The sequence below is a fragment of the Paramisgurnus dabryanus genome, chromosome 8 (genome assembly GCF_030506205.2).
Source record: "Paramisgurnus dabryanus chromosome 8, PD_genome_1.1, whole genome shotgun sequence".
NCBI lineage: Eukaryota > Metazoa > Chordata > Actinopteri > Cypriniformes > Cobitidae > Paramisgurnus > Paramisgurnus dabryanus.
Window position 1 is genome coordinate 26,618,380 of NC_133344.1, and position 18,581 is coordinate 26,636,960.

The window sequence follows — 18,581 nt, forward strand, 5'->3', positions numbered from 1 at the left end:
CCAGCATAGACCAGCATAATTCCCACCTTTCTTTGCATCTTTAATCAATCTGCTGTGAAACGAGAGAATGATGTCTTTAAAAAGACACAAATTCAACTCGTGCTGCTCTTTAGGGAAATCACTCATTGCAGTGCTGGGTTGATGAAGCACGCAGAGGAGTGGCAATGCACACACTCAAACTCAAGTTTAAACTGAGAAAAAAAAAGAGGTGCAAATCTGCCAGCCTCCACTGTGGTGCTGTCTCTCCAACCAACTGCAGCAAGCAGTGTACTTCCGAGCAGAGAGCTTCTCAATAGCAGTTGACTGCAGGCTTGCAAAGCAAAAAAGCTGATTTGGTATTGCACCTGCTGCTTATTATATACTCACAAGGAGGGGCGGCATTGACAGATGCAAATATCTGCATGCCAAGTTCAAGCTTTACAAGTTGGTGTTTTATAGTTGACTGGTCCCGCGAAGTGCATTCCCAATGTGTCGGTCATGACATGACATTGTAGTGACTGACTGAAAGAAAACTACTGATCTGTTTTATTTTTGCTGTTTGACAGAAAGTGGGATTAAAAATGGCAACAAATTTGGTTGTGCGACAACCTCGGTGTCTAACATACAAGGGCGTGACTTTTCACAGACACAATCCAATAAGTAAATATTTGCTTTTATTGTAATATATGGACATGTTAATTAAATAACTTAATTCTTCAATAAAAGGAAAAATAATTTCAATTAAATGGAAAAGCCTGATTTAGCCAGTTTTAAGCATTTACATGAATATGATGTCATTTTTATCATATCGCAAGCGTGTTTATGGAAATAAAAATGAGGGAAAAATATTAAATGGCTGCTATGTCCCTGTTTGCAGTTCTTTAGTAATTATATGTACTGTAGGCTATATCAAAGTCTATCATATTAGAAAATATTTAAAACTCTCTTTTTTTCAGGGGAGTATATGACTGGTTCTAGAGGTGGTTTTGCAGCTCCTCAAGTAACAGTACGGAGCGTCTTTCCAGAAACATGGATTTGGCAACTTTCTGAAGTTGGGTTAGAAAAGCTACTTACAGTGGCAGTTATTGTATCTGTCCGCACAGTCATCAACTTTTTTGCCATTATATTGTGCAGTGTATACACCAACATCAACTAAAAAGAGCCAGACACTCTTCAGAAAACACCCATCTGTGGGCACTTGACTGCACTTCACAGCATTAAGGCAAAAGTTGCTGTACATTCTCAGAATTCTCGAAATCTGCTTTTGAATCGTATTTTAGGGAAGGGACAAATGACCTTTATTCTGCCCTATAAAGGCAAAAGGCAGTAACTTCGTTTTTGGTCAAAAATTACTTATTGATATTTTTGAGACATTCAAGACCTCCTTCATTATTTGCATTAGTATCTTGAGTCAATTTTATGTTTTTTCGAGAAAATAAAAATAAAGACGAAATTAACTGACAACTGAAACTCACTATAAGTCTAAACTTTAAAGTCATTTTTCTCAGTTTCACACTCTAGCGAGTTAAGGTCTTTTGCCTTTGTAGGGTACTATTGTCATATTAGTTAGTGGATTGGTTTTAAGCCTATATCAGAGATCAGCAATATTAGGTGTGTCTGAATTTATGTAATGCTGCACAGATTGGTGGTTGACTTGAACATGTGGGTTAAACATTGATCTGATTTAAGATTGCACCGACCAGCGTCATTGTGATGTCGGATAAAAAGTAACAGTGATTCACAATCTCTGATGATGACAAAGCTATTTTACAATTGGTCAATGGTGACAGCATCCCACTATTATTATATAATGTATTCTAAATACACTGTTAGAAAAAAATGTCAAAATATGTACCCGAGGTGTCACCGGAGCAGTACCCTTGATACCAATATCTTTAAGGTATTATTAAGCTCTCTGTGGTACCAATATACACATCTGAGGTACTAATATGTGCAAAGCTGTACTTTTTGAAGCTGTGACAGCTGGGGTACAAATGTTGGCAATTTTTTCTAACAGTGTATGAAAACAATATTATCAATGATATATTTATTATAAAATAATTATAAGTTAATGTCGTGTTCAAACTGTGTCATAGCTTTTGGGGATTTGTTTAAAGCAAAATTATGTTGTTATCACAATAGCATCACATAAGATAAAGACTACTTGCATACTTGCACAAAAATTACCTTTCAAAGTTCAAATTGTAGTGATTCCACCACAGGGACTCTGGATCAACACAGGTTCCTGTCAAGGTTCCTGACACCATCACCACCTGGGAGACGGATGCCTTCTGTCTGTCTTCCAAAGGTTTGGGTTTGGCTCCTCCTGCTCAGCTGACAGTTTTCCAGCCCTTCTTCCTGGAGCTTTCTCTGCCTTACTCCATCATCCGTGGGGAGATCTTTGAACTGAAGGCCACCGTCTTCAACTATCTGTCCAAATGTATCATGGTGAGATTTCTGTGAACATCATCTCATATTTCTGTCATATCAAATCTGAAGTAATCCTCCATCTTTCATGGACAGGTTAAAGTAACTCCAGCTCCATCTTCAGACTTCACTCTTAAAGCCTCCTCTGATGATGACCAGTATTCATCCTGTCTGTGTGCTAATGGAAGAAAAACCTTTAAATGGATTCTCACTCCTTCTGTTCTTGGTCAGTTTGTTTAATCTGAATCAATGTCTAGTGTTTTTGTAAGTATTTCATCAGTGGAGATGATCATGAGTTGTTTGTTTTGTAGGAGTGTTGAATATAACAGTGAGTGCAGAGGCAGAGCAGTCACAGACTGTGTGTGACAATGAGATTGTGAGCGTGCCAGAGAGAGGACGCATTGACATAGTTACTCGAAGTCTCCTTGTACAGGTGAGTTCATCGGCAACAGATCTCACACATAACACAGATGTTTCTTATACAGTATGTCATCCTTATATTGCTTTTATTACTATGATTTTTAATCATAAATCTGTTATATTATTTTCTGCTGTAGGCTGAAGGGACTGAAAAGACAGAGACTCACAGCTGGTTACTGTGTCCAAAGGGTTTGTTAAAGTTTAATTCTTGTGGTAAATGTTAAAATATAAAAAATATAACTGTTGTGATTTTACACGCAATAGACATGAATACAGCCATAATGTGCTGATTATTGACATGTTCAATTATTCATTTTTCTCTTTCATAGGTAACAGTCTTTCAGAAGAGCTGGATCTGACGCTTCCTAAAGATGTGATAGAGGGATCAGCAAGATCTTCAGTTTCAGTCATTGGTAACATTTACTGTAAATACACAAACAGAAATGACTTGGTACATTTGTGTCATTAAGTTTAATATAAAATAAAAATGAACAAAATTTCTGTTGTAGGAGACATATTGGGTCGTGCACTGCAGAATCTTCATGGATTATTACGAATGCCGTACGGCTGTGGAGAACAAAACATTGCTGTTCTGTCTCCCAATATTTACATTTTACAGTATCTGGAAAACACAAAGCAACTCACTTCAGCCATCAGAGAGAGAGCCACAGGCTTCCTGAAGAGTGGTAAGAAAAAACAAATCATGGATTTGATTCATGCTTGCATCAAAATGTTGTTTAATGTAAGGGATCATGTAGGCAGCCGGTTGTTACTGCAGAAATAAGCCCAGACAGTACACTAGCCCTGTACATCATCCCACCTGTTACATGGCAATTTACCTTATAAGTAAGGTAAGGAACTTAAATATTGATTTGAAATATTTTATTTGCTAATTTTTAACAGATGCAGACCTTCCGCGAAGAAAACCTGTTTACTTTTGGTCTTAAGATAAGATGTCAAAATGATTTCCCTGCTGAAAAAACCAGCATCAAACCAGCATGGACCAGCATGGGAATTATGCTGGTCTATGCTGGTTTAGCTGGTGGTCACAGCATACCAGCACCAAAACACAACATATGCTGGTATGACCAGCATGGGATGCTGGTGCTAATGCTGGTTTAGCTGGTGATAATGCTGGTTTGTTGCTGGTTTAGCTGGTGCTAATGCTGGTGCTGATGCTGGTTTGATGCTGGTTTAGCTGGTGTTCACTAGCAAACCAGCACCAAAACACAACATATGCTGGTCTTGCTGGTATGCTGGTTTTTTCAGCAGGGTTACAGCATTCAGGATACCGTGTGTTATAAGTTTTGAGCGTTTGTTTGTTATCCGGAAGTAACAAACCTGCAAATGTTGCCAATCAGAATCAAGCATTTTAATGAGTGTAATAATGAAGAATAATAGTCACTGTTTCACTGTTCAATCACTGTCAAACTAAACAGGATATCAGAGACAGCTGAACTACAGACATGACAGTGGTGGATACAGTACATTCGGCAGTGGTGAAGAGAATACATGGTGAATATTTCATTTTTATATTTCTCTAAAATATATTAGAGTGATCAAAAACTGTTAAATCTCCAATTTCCAAACCTCCAGGTTGACATCTTTTGTCCTGAGGTCTTTTGGCAAAGCACAGAAGTACATATTCATTGATCCAAATGTAATTAAAAGTGCAAAGGATTGGTTAATAAGCAGACGCAGTTCAGATGGTTGTTTTATTCAACAAGGAAGTTTGTTCAACAACAGAATGAAGGTACGTGATTAAAGATTTTCATGATAAATTTACTACAGTATGTCGCTTTATTTGCTTCTATGTCTCTACAGGGTGGAGTAAATGATAATATAACCATGACTGCTTACATCACTGCATCATTACTTGAACTGGAAACTCCAGTCACAGTAAGTACATCAACAGACATCATAGTATAAACTATTAGATGAATGACACTCACATCTGCTGTTTATCTGATTGTGTTTTAGGATCCTGTGGTCGCTCAAGGTTTGTCCTGTTTGAGGTCCATCATTGGGAATCTTAAAAACACTTACAGCACTGCGCTGCTTGCCTACACTTTCAGTCTGGCAAATGACACGGACACCAGACAGCAGCTTTTAAAGGAACTGGAAAATCTTGCCATTTCAGAAGGTAAAGACATTTGTGTATTCTTGAATGTCAACAATATCTGTTGTTTTATCTGTTGTTTATTCACATCACTTTGGTCCTAAAGGGTCTCAGCTTCACTGGTCTCAGTCAGGATCTGTTGATGATTCTGGTTCTCTGTCAGTGGAGATCAGCTCATATGTTCTGCTAGCTGTTCTCACTTCAGATTCAGTCACTACAGTTGAGCTGGGTTATGCTAACAGGATCGTCAGCTGGCTTGTCAAGCAGCAGAACGCCTATGGAGGATTCTCATCTACACAGGTTAATCATACTAATGAAAATGAAGTAATCTTAGTGAACATCTGTGTTTATTTTATTACCCAGAATGCATTTCCATGTTGTAATGATGCTGTGATGTTATCAGGACACAGTTGTGGCTCTTCAGGCTTTGTCTTTGTACGCCACCAAAGTCTTCAGCTCTGATGGTTTCAGTACGGTGACGGTTCAGTCAGCAGGAGACTCTCACAACTTTGATGTGAATCAGGACAACAAGTTACTGTATCAGGAGAAGAAACTGACCAATGTTCCTGGCAAATACAGTATTGAAGTGAAAGGCTCGACCTGTGTGTCTGTGCAGGTCAGAAACTCCTGGTATATCTTAGCATTAATAAAAACACATGGCATATCTCTGTGGTTTAACAAACTGTATGTGTGATGATTTATGAATTAGTTTGTGTTTGTATTGATTCTTTATTTCTTTCTCTCAGATGGCTCTGTTTTACAACATTCCCACTCCTACTGAAGATAAAACATTGACCGTTGAAGCTACGCTTGAGGCTGATTGCAAAAAATCATTCGCACAACCAAACAATTTGATATTTACAGTCAAGTATGAACACATCTGAGTAACAATAGACATGATTATGGCTTTAGTTTGTCTCTCAGACACATCTGAATAGCTCATTTTTCTTACAAATTACTGGAAAATGAGCTCAAACTGGTCTGTGTTTGACCTCCAAATATGTGATTATTAATACCCAAATAACTTTTTCATAACAGCAAACAGACAATATAAAGTGAAATTACATATTTCTATTGTTACACCTATCCACAAGTTTCCAGGGGCGTTACTGTAAAAAAGAAAGTTGGTAAAACTTCCGGTGAGGCGGTGAAAGTAGTATAGCAATGGTATTTTGTGTGGTTTATAGCGAACAGGTTTGGTGTTTTTCTGATAACCTTTTTGAAGTCGCAAACCTTTGTGAGAGATGTCGTTACGGAGCTCAGGGACAACATGTGCTGTTCGTGGTTGTACGTATAACTGGAATAAACTAAGTCAGTGGCTTAAACGTGAGTGTTTTGAACAAAAGCCTAAAACTAAATTAAGGTGTTCCTGCTGTACAGTTTCCATCACCTCACAAATACAACAAATCAAAAAGAATATTGCTGAAGAACTAAAACTTAAAAACACCCCCAAAACACTTGTTTGTGTGCTCGTTTCACTTCGTGGATAAGAAGCCAACACAGGATAACCTGTAACCAACCATCTACAGCGGAGGGTACCGTTATTTCACACTTTTTTATTTCTTTGAGGTTGTGTTCCCACATCGTTAGACATATCTTTAGAGACTGTCAACTAATGAATGAATGAGTGTCGCGCCACGCTTGTTTACTTCGAACCGGTAGATGTGCCCACTTTTGACTCAGGAAACTTGTGGATAGAAAATATAATTCTATAGAGAAATTTGATGACAGAAACATAATGAGTGATAGAAACTCTGATGTGAAATCTGATGTGTTAGTTTTACTAATTTCAAATTGCACACTTTTTCCTACTTAAATTGTATTTTTTGTAATTATATAAGGTTTTCAAAAACCAACCCCTAAAGTTATTTATTTATTTTTGCAGATATAATGGTCCAGAGGAAACTACTAACATGGTCATTGTGGATATTAAGCTCTTATCAGGATTCACAGCGGACACATCATCGGTGCGTTTAAATGTATAAAGTGAAGAATCACAAACTTGTTTTTTGAGGTCTAATGTCTCTGCATTTTCACACTTAAGAACAATAACACAATAACTTTAGAAAGTCTTTGCAATAACTTGAATAAATTTCCCTCACAGATGTTTGCACCATTTGTGGAGCGGGTGGATACTAAAGATGATCATGTCCTTGTATATTTGAAGAAGGTGAGAGAATGACACTTGTATTTTGTAATTATTATTATAATTTATCCATAAATGTTTTAGCTATAATGCCAATGACTGAGAGTTTGTCTTCTTCTGTTGATCGTCCTGCAGGTTCCAAAAAATCTCCCTATGAATTATGAGCTACAATTAAAACAGATTCTTCCAGTCAAGAACCTCAAGCCAGCTGTGATCAAAGTCTATGATTATTACCAAACAAGTAAGATTAGATAAAAATGTTGTATGTATTAAAATGTGATGAATTGCTCACTGACTCACAACATTTAATTATACAAGTATTTATATATGATTTTTTGTATATACTGTAAATTGCTGTGATTATCTGTGATACATTTTCTGTTTTCTTCAGGTGATCAGTCAGAGACCGAGTACTCCTTCCCATGTGAATAATGCAGCTCATTGCCCCTTGGATGAAGTTCAAGTTGAATCTAAAATGTTATTTTATGTGTTCAGTTTGTTTGTTCTTTATTCTAAGAAAAAAATAAAGTGTTACTGCATGAAAGTATTAAAGTGTTTTGTGGTTTTTTGGTCTACCACGTCTTACAAAACCCCAACCCCATGGGCCAAAACTTCAACAGATCTCCAAAATCTGTTTTTTGTCAACTTCTCAATGTCTAGGCCTAATGTATAGAAATAAAATGCATGTTAAGTTGTTTATTTTACTTAAGACAATTACGGTTGTGGCTAGAAGGGATACAGCTATGGCCAAAATCGTGTGAAATCTCACCGGATGAGCCCTGTTTTCATTCCTATCCTGCCCCCAAACCTAACTCAAAACCCAACATCTCGCAAGATTTAGCCATAGCTGTATCCCCTCTAGCCAAAACCGACAACTACCTGTTTAAATCCCTTCGTCATACTGAAGTCCAAGTCTTGCATAGTTTCTATGCAGCAGCTACGTCGTAGGCTATGCGCAGTAAGCTACTGGCAACCAGCTGCATAATTACAGCTAATTTTTTACTGTAAATGTTTGTAACCAAACCATTTTTGAGCTCCATTTGCTTTCATAGGGGGTAAAAATGATGCTTCTGTTTTCTGCTTGATTACAAAAATCTTCCTTTGTGTTCAACAGAATAAAGATATTTATACAGGTTTGTAACAACATGAGCTGGGGCGGCTGGTGACTTCTCTTCCGAGGGCAGGAATCCAAAATATGTGTTAGGGGTGCAATGTATGACTCGACGTGTCAAAATATGTGTTTGTTGCATCATGTGAGCCATGTGCATCATGCGTCTTGTCAAAATACGTGCCTCACATGACAGTTTCTGTACAAACACCCGTGGGGTCACTTGACGTGCTCCGCTAAAAGTTGCAAAAATGCCTCGCATACATGTGGACATGCCGCCATTGGTCTCTCAGACCTATCAGTAATCTTCAGTGTTTTCACATCACGTTTTAGTATCAGCTCAGCTCGATTGGAACCCCAACCAAGGTGGTTCTAAAAAAAAGTATCGGGGACTACGTACTGAACCCAGTGGAAAGCCCCCAAAAGTAAGCTGACCCAACCCGTGTGGTACTATGCAATGGAAAAATGCTATTATAGACAGTAAATGCGACCCATGCTGTCTAAATGAGTTGGAGGTTTTCATAAAAATAAGAACATTAAGCCCTCGTCTAGCTAATCCAATGCTCTTTATGGTCATTGAACATCTAAAATTATGTTTATTTGTGTGTTTTCTGAGGTGTACCGCAGGGGTGATTTTAGGATTTTCATTTTAGGGGGTTCTCAGCCCCCCCAATGAGAGTATAATAGAAAAAAATATATATATATAAATATTAATACAGTGTAAGGTTAGGTCTATATACAAAGAGTGGCAGAGCAGGAAACGAATGGGGTTGCCAGGGGATGACCAAAGCTACTTTATGGGGTCCATGAAAGAAAACGATGTGCAAACACCATCAAAAAAGCAAGAATGAATCTTATGACTGCTGATTACTTCATTGTGATTCACTGTCTGTTAATGAGTTTCCAGCACTACCGATATTTTAGACGTTGGCGGTATTACATCAAATGAGTCATTCTGGGCCAAAATCTCCAAGAGGTCCTCCCTGCAGGTAGGGTGACCACCTGTCCCCCGTAGCGTGTGCGCGCACAGCGTTTGAAGCACAATTCATGCGTCCCGTAAATTGAGACCGTGTAAGGCATAATCAATGCTTGCTCAAAACAAGTTGGTCGCTCTATATCCTCGAGCCCCAGGCTGCCAAACGAACATTACTTGACAGTTCAGGCTCGCTCGCCACTCGCTACTTGCACGCTGCTGTTGCTTTTTTTATTATATATTGAACAAACATACAAGATGACAAGACATCCAAAGAGGTAACATGTTAAGGAATTTGGGTTTACAATACACGGAGAGAATTTTTTTTTTTAAATAAATAAAAGTGAGACAGCATAGTTCAAATTTCAATTAACTTCAATTCTTTGGCGTATAACAGTGTATCTCTACATTTTTTGTTATCAATACATTGGAGAGACTCAATATATACATCAAAGTCAATCATGAAAACTTTCAAACAAGGTTTTAAATGATTTGTTTTACTTTTGTGAATATGAAATTTTCCAAATAAAATCATAAGATTCATCATAAATTTAACACATGGATTATTTGATTCAAAATATAAGATAACATCTTTGGATGTTAATTCACAATTATAACCAGACTTCTGTTGAAAGCGTATAGATAAATCTTCCCAGAATTTTTTGGAGTGACAACATAAAAAAGATGTGACGTTTTTTCTGGCTCATCTGAACAAAATGAACATTTTTCATCAATATCCATAAATTTTGATAAAGTATAATTACTAACATAAAAATTATGAAGTATTTTCAGATGCACTTCTCGAAGTTTGTTAGATATGCAAAACCGAAAGGGAAGTAACCAAGCTTTTTTCCAAATAGTCTCTGGAAAACAACTGTCCCAAAAAAATTCCCTCTAGGCTTAATACATCTCTTTTCATAAAATAGATTCCTAATAAACTTATTTGTGATTTTTTTAGTATTAATATCCACCCCATTTAAATAAAGAACAGGATCTATTCTACAAATATTAAGGGATGACATATGGCTTCTCATTAACATCAATAAACCTGTGGGAATGGCTTTAATTATAGAATAATATTATCTGTATTTAATAGGGAATGCCCATTTAGTCATAACATTTTCATAAGAAAGTAATTGAGCTGTCTGATCAAAAAGGTCAGACACAAAACAAATTCCTTTATCCATCAAACTCTGTAAATAAATAGATTTGCGGTTAACTGTAATATAGGCATTATTCCACAAGATTGCTTTATGTGGAGAGAAGTTATGTACGTAACATAACTTCCAGGCCTTGAGAGCTTGTTGATAGAAATTGGATAAAGCCACAGGCAATTTGTTAGTAGAATAATCACACATTAACAAAAAACGTAAACCTCCAACCTCCAACCTTCTTGAAAACATTGTATGGTATAAAAAACCATATTGAGTCTGATTTAAGGAGACAGTTTCTGAGCCATTTGACTTTGAAAGTATAGTTTAAATAAAAAAAATAAAAAAGCTTGAAACCACCTTCATTCCTTGGAGCCTGAAGAACTTCCTTTCCTAAATGATGATGTCTATTTCTCCAAACAAATTTAGTAAATAAATCATACATTTTCTTACAAATTGAATCTTGAACAAAGAGGGATAATGCCGGATAAACAAACCTAGATACCCCTTCTACCTTGGTTAGAGGGACTCTAATAGTCAAGTCTCTTTGAAGCCAGTTATTAAATATTTTTTGGGCTTTTGCAAGTTTAGGGAAAAATGTAATTCTTGTCTCTCTACTTTATCTTTTGTAACATTTATTCCTAAATACTTAATCTTATTTTTTATTGGGATGTTACATAACAATATTTCATTTGATTCATAAAGGCACATTATTTCGCATTTTGTTACATTTAACCTTAAACCAGAAGCAACAGAAAAGGTGTTTACAAACTGTAAAGCTGCAGGCAACTGTTCTTTATCTTTCAGGAAAAGAGCAGTATCATCCGCAAGCTGAGTCAATCTAATTTGTTTGTTGAAGATGGTAATTCCTTGAACAGTTGGAGAATTCAAAACTTTAATGGACAGAAACTCTACTACAATAAGAAATAAAAAGGGGGATATAGGACATCCTTGACGCACTCCTCTACAAATGGGAAATCTTTTAGAAGTGTTTGGATATAAATTAAAAGAACTATTAATACCTCTGTGAGACATTTCAATTATAGAAACAAATCTTTCCCCAAAAACCAAACAATTTAAGTGCCCTATACATAAATTGATGCTCAATAGTGTCAAAAGCTTTATGGAAATCAAGAAAAACAATTAAAGCCTCTAATTCCACCAAATTTGAATAGTCTAATAAATCCAAAATCAGTCTAATGTTCCAGATAATATGCCGGCCAGCCATAAACCCAGTTTGACACTCATTTATAATTTCGTTTAGACCTTTTTTTAAACAAACCGCATAAACACTAGGGATGGCTGACGCGAAACAGTCGTTCCGAAGCTTTGCGAGATCCCGAAGCCCAGATGTGTCGAAACACTGATCCGAAGCGTGATTCAAAACAGCCATGTCACGTGACTATGACCAAACGAAGCCTCGAAGTGTTTCACTAAGTGTTTCATCAGGTGTGGTCTGCCGAATCAGTGTTTGATTGGCACGGTCGGGAACAGACAACACAATCGCACATCTGTATAAAAGTGTAATAAACGCATATTGACCTTGTGGGTTTTTGTGAGAGGAGTTTTTCAAAGGCTGGAGAAATTATCTGTAAAAAAAGAAGTAGGCTAAGTCCTTCCACACACAGCAGATATTTATATGTGACATGGTGGCTTGATATATTTTATTAATTTCTTATTGTTTATGTGGTATTTATCTCTATTCAATTTATTTATTAAATAGACCAGCTTATAGTTATTGACAATGATGAGCCTAAAAGCTCATGTAGTTGTCAAACAGATGTTAAAACAACAACAAAAAATATGTAACTTAATTGTGACGACGGTAACAACAATGCGTTTCCCGGGGTTCGATCCAAAGGGCTTTCACATGCGAGTTGAGGACACTATCCACTCTCCCACCTGATCACTTGTATCAGCTACACAACATATGGGATACAACATTTGTTATCGCACGTCTAAAACCTTGTCAAGGCTGCTCTATGTCAATACGTGCAAATGACCACTAGGTGTCACTGTGGAGGCGGTTTCGATCCATGTTTCGAAGCCTCGACACAATTGATTCAACTGTTTCAGTGTTTCACGAAGCCTCGCTCTGCCCATCACTAATAAACACGAGATAACAATTTATACATTTAATAAAGTTATAGGTCGCCAGCTATCCAAAATCAAATGATCTTTATCTGGTTTTGGGAGTAAGGTTATTAGCCCCTCTGTTTCATAGTAGTTGTCACGGTTAGTCCGTGTCATGTTTTGTTTCTGTTCTGATCGTTGTCACCTGGACATTCATTGATTAATCACCTGATTCATTCCACCTGTTTGTCATTAGTCTGTGTATTTATACCTGTGTTTGTGCAATACTGACTGCTGGTTCATTGTCATTTCTTCCATGTCTGTTCCTGTTCACGTTGGATGTTCCTGTGTTCATTACCTGCCCGTTGTTTGATTCCCGTGTTTATTACCTGCCTGTTGTTTGATTCCCGTGTTTTATTTCATGTTTTATTATTAAATGTCCTTATGTTTTGTGACCTCTGCACTTGTGTCCTTACTCCTGTTCCCCGTCGTGACAGAATGAACTGGCCATTCAAGGACGCAGCAAGTTCACGGAGGAGTGCTTCCCCTAATGTTTTTTTGAGGGGGAGTAGTGGACATCGGGTCCCGCTACACTGTAAAAAATAAATTGTTGGCTCAATGAATTATTTTTTAGTAACTAGTTCCACAGAAATTTTACGTTCACTCAATTTCTGTCTCCAAAGTGTTACCTGGATTGATGTTTTTTAGTTGGCCCAAATTTGACTCAAATATAAAAAAGTATGTTTGCTCAATTAGCTTTATAGTTCATTCAACTAAAATGTTTTAATCAGTTGAATCTTTAAAAACTTACAGCAAAGACTCTGTCAATTAAAATTTAAGTATTCACTCAATGTTTTATGTGTTACTTCAATTAATATTTATTATTTTGGATTTTTTTAATAACATTTTTAAATTATTTATCAAATAATTTATGCTGGTGTTGTAAACAAAATAATTAACTTCAGTCACATAAAAACAAAAGCTTTTTATTCACTTATCATACATACTGAACATACAGAATTAAGTCTTCATTAAATAGAGGGCATAAAACAGTCCAAAAAGCCTCCAAAGTCAGTCAGAACATCTCCAGGGCCATTTAGGAGACTTTCCTCAGCCAGTCCAAGCGGAGACTGTCTCGCTATGTATCCTTTTGGTCCGCCCCTCACATCATCTCCGCTCAGGGGCCTATTGCACAAAACTAGGATAAGGGATTAAGCCGGGATATCTTGGTGATCCTGGCTCAATTGATCCGTGATCCGGTTGCACTAAAGTTGGATAGGGGGCAGGAGGATATGTTATGGTATAAATTTCCATGGAGATCTATTCTGTGGAGCTAGCCTGCTCCAGACCAGGCTAAATTCCAGGATCTATTTAATCTCATCCCTTATGTCAGTCAGCAATCACCACAAATGGAAACCAATAGTTATTTCACTTCCCAATATACATTGTAGACCCACTGTAATTTTATTAAATGTTTGTGATCATTAATTTTAATAATTTTGGATAAATCATGATTTTTAGATGATGTTGCTATCATTAGATAATTTACAGTTTCCTAAAGACTATAAGGCTGTATATAAAATGATAGAACATTAGGGCCACAGAGAAAAAAAAACAGACAGAGAATGAAGTCGTAATATTGTAACTTCTTGTTTTAGAGGAGGACAGTTGTTACAATAACAGTTGTGGGGCATTTCGTGGAATTGTACTTCAGTATGGTTTCAGAAACAAGGAAATACTTAATCAAATTGTTATAAGTATCAGGACTGTAAAAACAATATGCATCTTTCCACAGAAAGAACCAGCCTCAAATGTATGACTTTCTCCTTTCCTCGGTGTGGCCCTTATACTCTGTTGTATAAAATACACATTTCATATAAATATAAAAGCACAAAGTGTAACATAATGTTTCTTTATTGAATAAGGACAAACCAAAGCAGGTAAACCATCAGCTCCTTTCGAAACTGAAGTCACACAGTGACTCTACAAGATGGAAAGCACAGAATCAAAGCATATTATACAACCAAAGGATAAAAACACATTCAAAGGTCTGTATATAACACACCCTGCATGTCTGCACACTGAAATAAATGCAGGACAAATTCATACACATTAACTGAACAGACAATTTCAGACAACTGAAAACAAGACAATTAATGGATGCAGTAGCCTCCCTGCAAGCTTATTACAAACAGTATACACACAGTATACAGCACAAACATCAAAAAAATGTGAAAAGCACACATACTGACTAAAATAATTCAACACATATTGGTCCCTCAGCAGCCAACCACTGTTGTCATCAGGGAAGATTTCCGGATTGTCCCATTCCATGGCTGGCGGCACTCTGGGTGCCCTCTGGGTGCCCTCTCCTTCCTCAGGCAGGCCACATTGTGGAGGACACCACCAGCCACAGTAATGTCACATGCCCTCACAGGGCTGACCCTTAATTTGTGAAGGCAGTGAGAGCCTGCCTTCAGGAGGCCAAAGGTTATTTCAACTCTGCTTATAACATTATAAGCATGGGCATAGTTGTAGGCCTGCTGTGCTTCCTGGGGGTCTGTGAAAGGTGGCAGGAAAAACGGCTGGCAGCCTTACCCCCTGTCTACCAGCAACACACCAGAGAATTCACCTGTCAACACAAAATCTCATCATTACTTATAAAACACAGTGATATTGTTGACACAGCCATTATGTAAAAAGTGGTTATATATGGGTTGTGTGGCTCACCTTGTGATAGGCGCTGATAGATTTCAGAGGTCCAAAAGATTCTGGAGTCATGGACTGAGCTAGGCCATTTTGCCAGTGTTCAATGGAAAAGATCAAAAAGATTTCATATTTACAAAATCTGCCTCATGGGCACATGAGGGGGCTTTTATCCTTATGTTTGTGCAGTCCAGTGCACCAATGACTCTGGGTCCTGTAAAAGAAATGAGATTTTGTGATGGCTCCCAATGATGACTCCTTTGTATAGTACTTTCACAAGTTTGACATGATACCTTATGCCTTTTGGAATCCAGAGAGATGGTCTCCTCATCATCATCGCCGTTATGTGCTGATGAAATGGGGCCTTGACCCCATCACATTTAATCGGATTCATATTGAAGCTAGTAGACAAGACATGCCAGGCCTACAGTGTGCCTTTGATGGAGTACTCACTGGATCAGCATCGTCAGGTGCTCGTGCTGGTGGCTTTAACAGTAACACAGTGCTGCCAGACACTACAAGGCAATAGGCAAACCAAAGTCAGACAGTCCAAATAGATTCAATATGAATGTGATTGTGTCCCATGTAGAGATGGAAGAACATACCTTGTATGAAGCGGGTGGCATCTTGTGAGGGACCTTTGCTTGTCTTTTTTCCCCCAGGGATTCCCTCCAACAGGCCTGCCTTTATTTAGCTCCAAAGCTGGCCTCTGCTGGGATGAGGTCAGCTTTTGGTGACCCACCACCCGTGCCTTGTCTCTGGGTATTCTTTTTCACTGCTTAAACAGTACAGACAATGTGTAAGCAGGCACCTTCTGGGTACAATCTATGCTTGTGCATTATTAAGTATTAGTCAGGGCCCTTACCATTCTGCAGATTTTGATTTTGACCTGCTGCCATGTCCGTTTTGGCCCGGTCATATTTAATCTACATCACACAACACCACACCACACACAAAAAGAGAGACTTTCTTTAACACACAAGAACATTCAATGGAGTCACACTGCAAAAAATGACTTACTTTGTATTGTTGTCTTGTTTTCAGTAAAAATGTCAAAAAATTATTCAATTAAGATGCATTTTCTTGATGAGCAAAATGACCTAGGAAAATAAGCACAAATATCAGCCAATGGAATAAAAAATGTTTTAAATTAAGTGTTTATGAAAAAGTATATTTCAAGAAAACTTTTAATACATCTTAATTTAAGAATTTTTTGATATTTGTACTGAAAACAAGACAAAAACACGAAGAAAGTCATTTTTTTGCAGTGCAATGAGCAAGTGACCTTGGGTCCTTTGAAAGGCGCTTTATAAATTAAATTGATTATTATTAATAGCTCATCTATTTATTCAATTCAATTTTATTTATAAAGTGCTTTTCACAATTGTTTCATTGTTTCAAAGCAGCTTTACATTTATAAAAGCAGAAAAAAAGAAAAAGAAAAAAAAACGGTGGACAACATAAGAAGCAGAGTACATAATGAGCGTAGTAATAATGTAAGGCTTTCATAATAATTTATTGAAGCCTTATCCAGTGTGATGGAGTTACTTTACACAATTTCACTCATATTTGCAGTCTATTTCAATAAAAAAATTAACTGTTTTATAATCAGAGTACAATTGCGTTTTTGGAGATGTGAATTAAATATTTTAATTGTAATTGTGATGTTTCAGCGGAGCGGTGAGTGTGTAATTGTGCACTACTTACGCATTCAGGCGGTCTGCAATACTTTGCCACGCTTTGTCTCTCTGCTTTACCACTGTGGCGGTGTTGCCTTTCTTCTTAATTATGTCTTTTACCTCCTCGTATGGATTTGTGCCTCTGACGGGAAAAAGAACGCCGCTAGTTGCCATGGTGAATCGGTGAATCTGTGATCGGTGGCAGGGTCTAGTTGAGTGAGCCGTGAGCGCGCACCTATCCAGGATTGGTTTCACCTGGCTTTATGAATCCGTGTCTGATCATCCTGGCTTGGTCTTTGTGCAACCAATTAAGCGTGGACGCACTTGTTTTGACTTCATTGAGCTCAGCTTAGCCATTTAGCCTGGATGTCTTAATTCTACTTTTGTGCAACAGGCCCCTGGTTTGATAAACAGAGGAATATAAACACACACACACATACATAAATAACATGTTTAATATAATAAAGCTTGACGGTGAAAGACTTTATTCCCTAAATAACGTTAATGTTAGGCCAAATTTCCCTCAGACATCACACATAATTAAACACTATTGGGCGGTTTTCTCGGACAGGGCTTTTCACTGACTAAAATAACTTACTGACATCTCTTAACATATGAGTGCTATTGTTTTGTCTCAAAATGCACGCCAGTATTGTATTATATAAGGTTTGTTTGTAAAAATGTCCCAATTATAATAAAGACCGAGTTCTAAACTTTGTCCGGTAAACCAACTTTTCCAGGCTTTTTATCTTAACTAAAATAGCTCCACTTTACTTCGGTCACGTAACATAACACACTTCTAATGTATCTTTACAAAAATATAATTACAAAAACGTCGAGTATTTGCGTCTTTGCCAATTAATATATTCTAAAATTAACATTTAATTACAAACACTTACCTGACGTGAACTTGAGGAAACGGCTGACTTGTGTCCTCCCTTGTGTGAATCAGTAAGTGATTCCAGCTGTTGCGTGCGGATTGATCTCAGATGAAATGACCTGTGATCCAGATCCTTCCGAGTTAAAACATTTTAAATTCAAAATACACAGACGCACGCGCATACATACATACGCGCGAGCACGCGCGCGCGCACACACGCACGCACACGGGTACACACACGGGTATATTTAGAAGTTTTAAGATTGTTATGATATTGGGACTATTTCTCCACTCGCACCTTCAGCTCTGAAGTTCAAAATCGCAGGCAGTACGCAGCCCAGTTATAATAAATGTGAAAGATATGAAATATCATTCAACAGCGATATCATTTAAGTGCAATCCTAAAATATGATTTATAACATACCGGTAAACCTTTTATTATTAAGTATAAGAAATTTAAATGAATTAAATCGCATGTTTAAACGCCACAGAGATATCAGAGCCAGCAGTCGGTTTCTGATGGGCTTGCCGAGGCAAGGCTGCGCTGGGCGGGGTGTGAGCGCTTAAGTGTCTGTGATTTTCTGGAGCTCAGCTGGAGCTCTTCTCCGTCCGAAAGTGTCCGAGCACATTTTTAAATAGACGCTATCTTTATTAACCGACCGCATATTTAAACTTAAAGCACATACATTCACGCCTGAACAACTCTTAAAATTACATTTTGTTACCAAATAACAGTAATATTGTGAGCATTTTGTTGTCAGGAAACATAGCTGTCATAAGTCCACATATTGACCAGATTTGTCTTAATTAGTTCAGTCAACATAGCCATTCTTGATGTTGACTGAATTTGGAAATAACCATTCACTTAATGTTTTAAACACAGATTTATCTAGACTTAAAATAATATGTCTACTCAACTA

At 37.4% G+C, this 18,581-nt stretch overlaps 1 protein-coding gene and 1 long non-coding RNA gene across 3 annotated transcripts in view; one reads left to right on the top strand and one right to left on the bottom strand.

The window, feature by feature from the left end:
• LOC141279801 (alpha-2-macroglobulin-like) overlaps positions 1-7,642 on the top strand; it is a 29,753-nt gene extending 22,111 nt beyond the window's left edge. Inside the window, exons 16-34 of the mRNA XM_065281261.1 lie at positions 546-639; positions 936-1,035; positions 2,202-2,427; positions 2,503-2,632; positions 2,718-2,839; positions 2,964-3,015; positions 3,156-3,239; positions 3,336-3,512; positions 4,266-4,341; positions 4,423-4,579; positions 4,651-4,725; positions 4,807-4,969; positions 5,052-5,245; positions 5,349-5,561; positions 5,692-5,813; positions 6,831-6,912; positions 7,050-7,115; positions 7,227-7,332; positions 7,483-7,642. Of these exons, the coding sequence (XP_065137333.1) occupies positions 546-639; positions 936-1,035; positions 2,202-2,427; positions 2,503-2,632; positions 2,718-2,839; positions 2,964-3,015; positions 3,156-3,239; positions 3,336-3,512; positions 4,266-4,341; positions 4,423-4,579; positions 4,651-4,725; positions 4,807-4,969; positions 5,052-5,245; positions 5,349-5,561; positions 5,692-5,813; positions 6,831-6,912; positions 7,050-7,115; positions 7,227-7,332; positions 7,483-7,523 (2,280 nt within the window). The 3' untranslated portion in view covers positions 7,524-7,642. The remainder of the gene's footprint in view (positions 1-545; positions 640-935; positions 1,036-2,201; positions 2,428-2,502; positions 2,633-2,717; positions 2,840-2,963; positions 3,016-3,155; positions 3,240-3,335; positions 3,513-4,265; positions 4,342-4,422; positions 4,580-4,650; positions 4,726-4,806; positions 4,970-5,051; positions 5,246-5,348; positions 5,562-5,691; positions 5,814-6,830; positions 6,913-7,049; positions 7,116-7,226; positions 7,333-7,482) is intronic.
• Positions 7,643-13,584: 5,942 nt separating this feature from the next.
• Positions 13,585-17,171, bottom strand: LOC135770463 (uncharacterized). Of its 2 annotated transcripts, XR_010542636.2 has the most exons (6): positions 16,810-17,171; positions 15,968-16,028; positions 15,708-15,880; positions 15,396-15,617; positions 15,127-15,316; positions 13,585-15,028 (listed from the first exon to the last, which is right to left on the bottom strand). It is a non-coding gene; the product is annotated as an uncharacterized lncRNA (long non-coding RNA). The 2 variants fall into 2 exon arrangements; XR_010542635.2 differs by having other exon boundaries at positions 15,396-15,880.
• Positions 17,172-18,581: the final 1,410 nt, after the last annotated feature.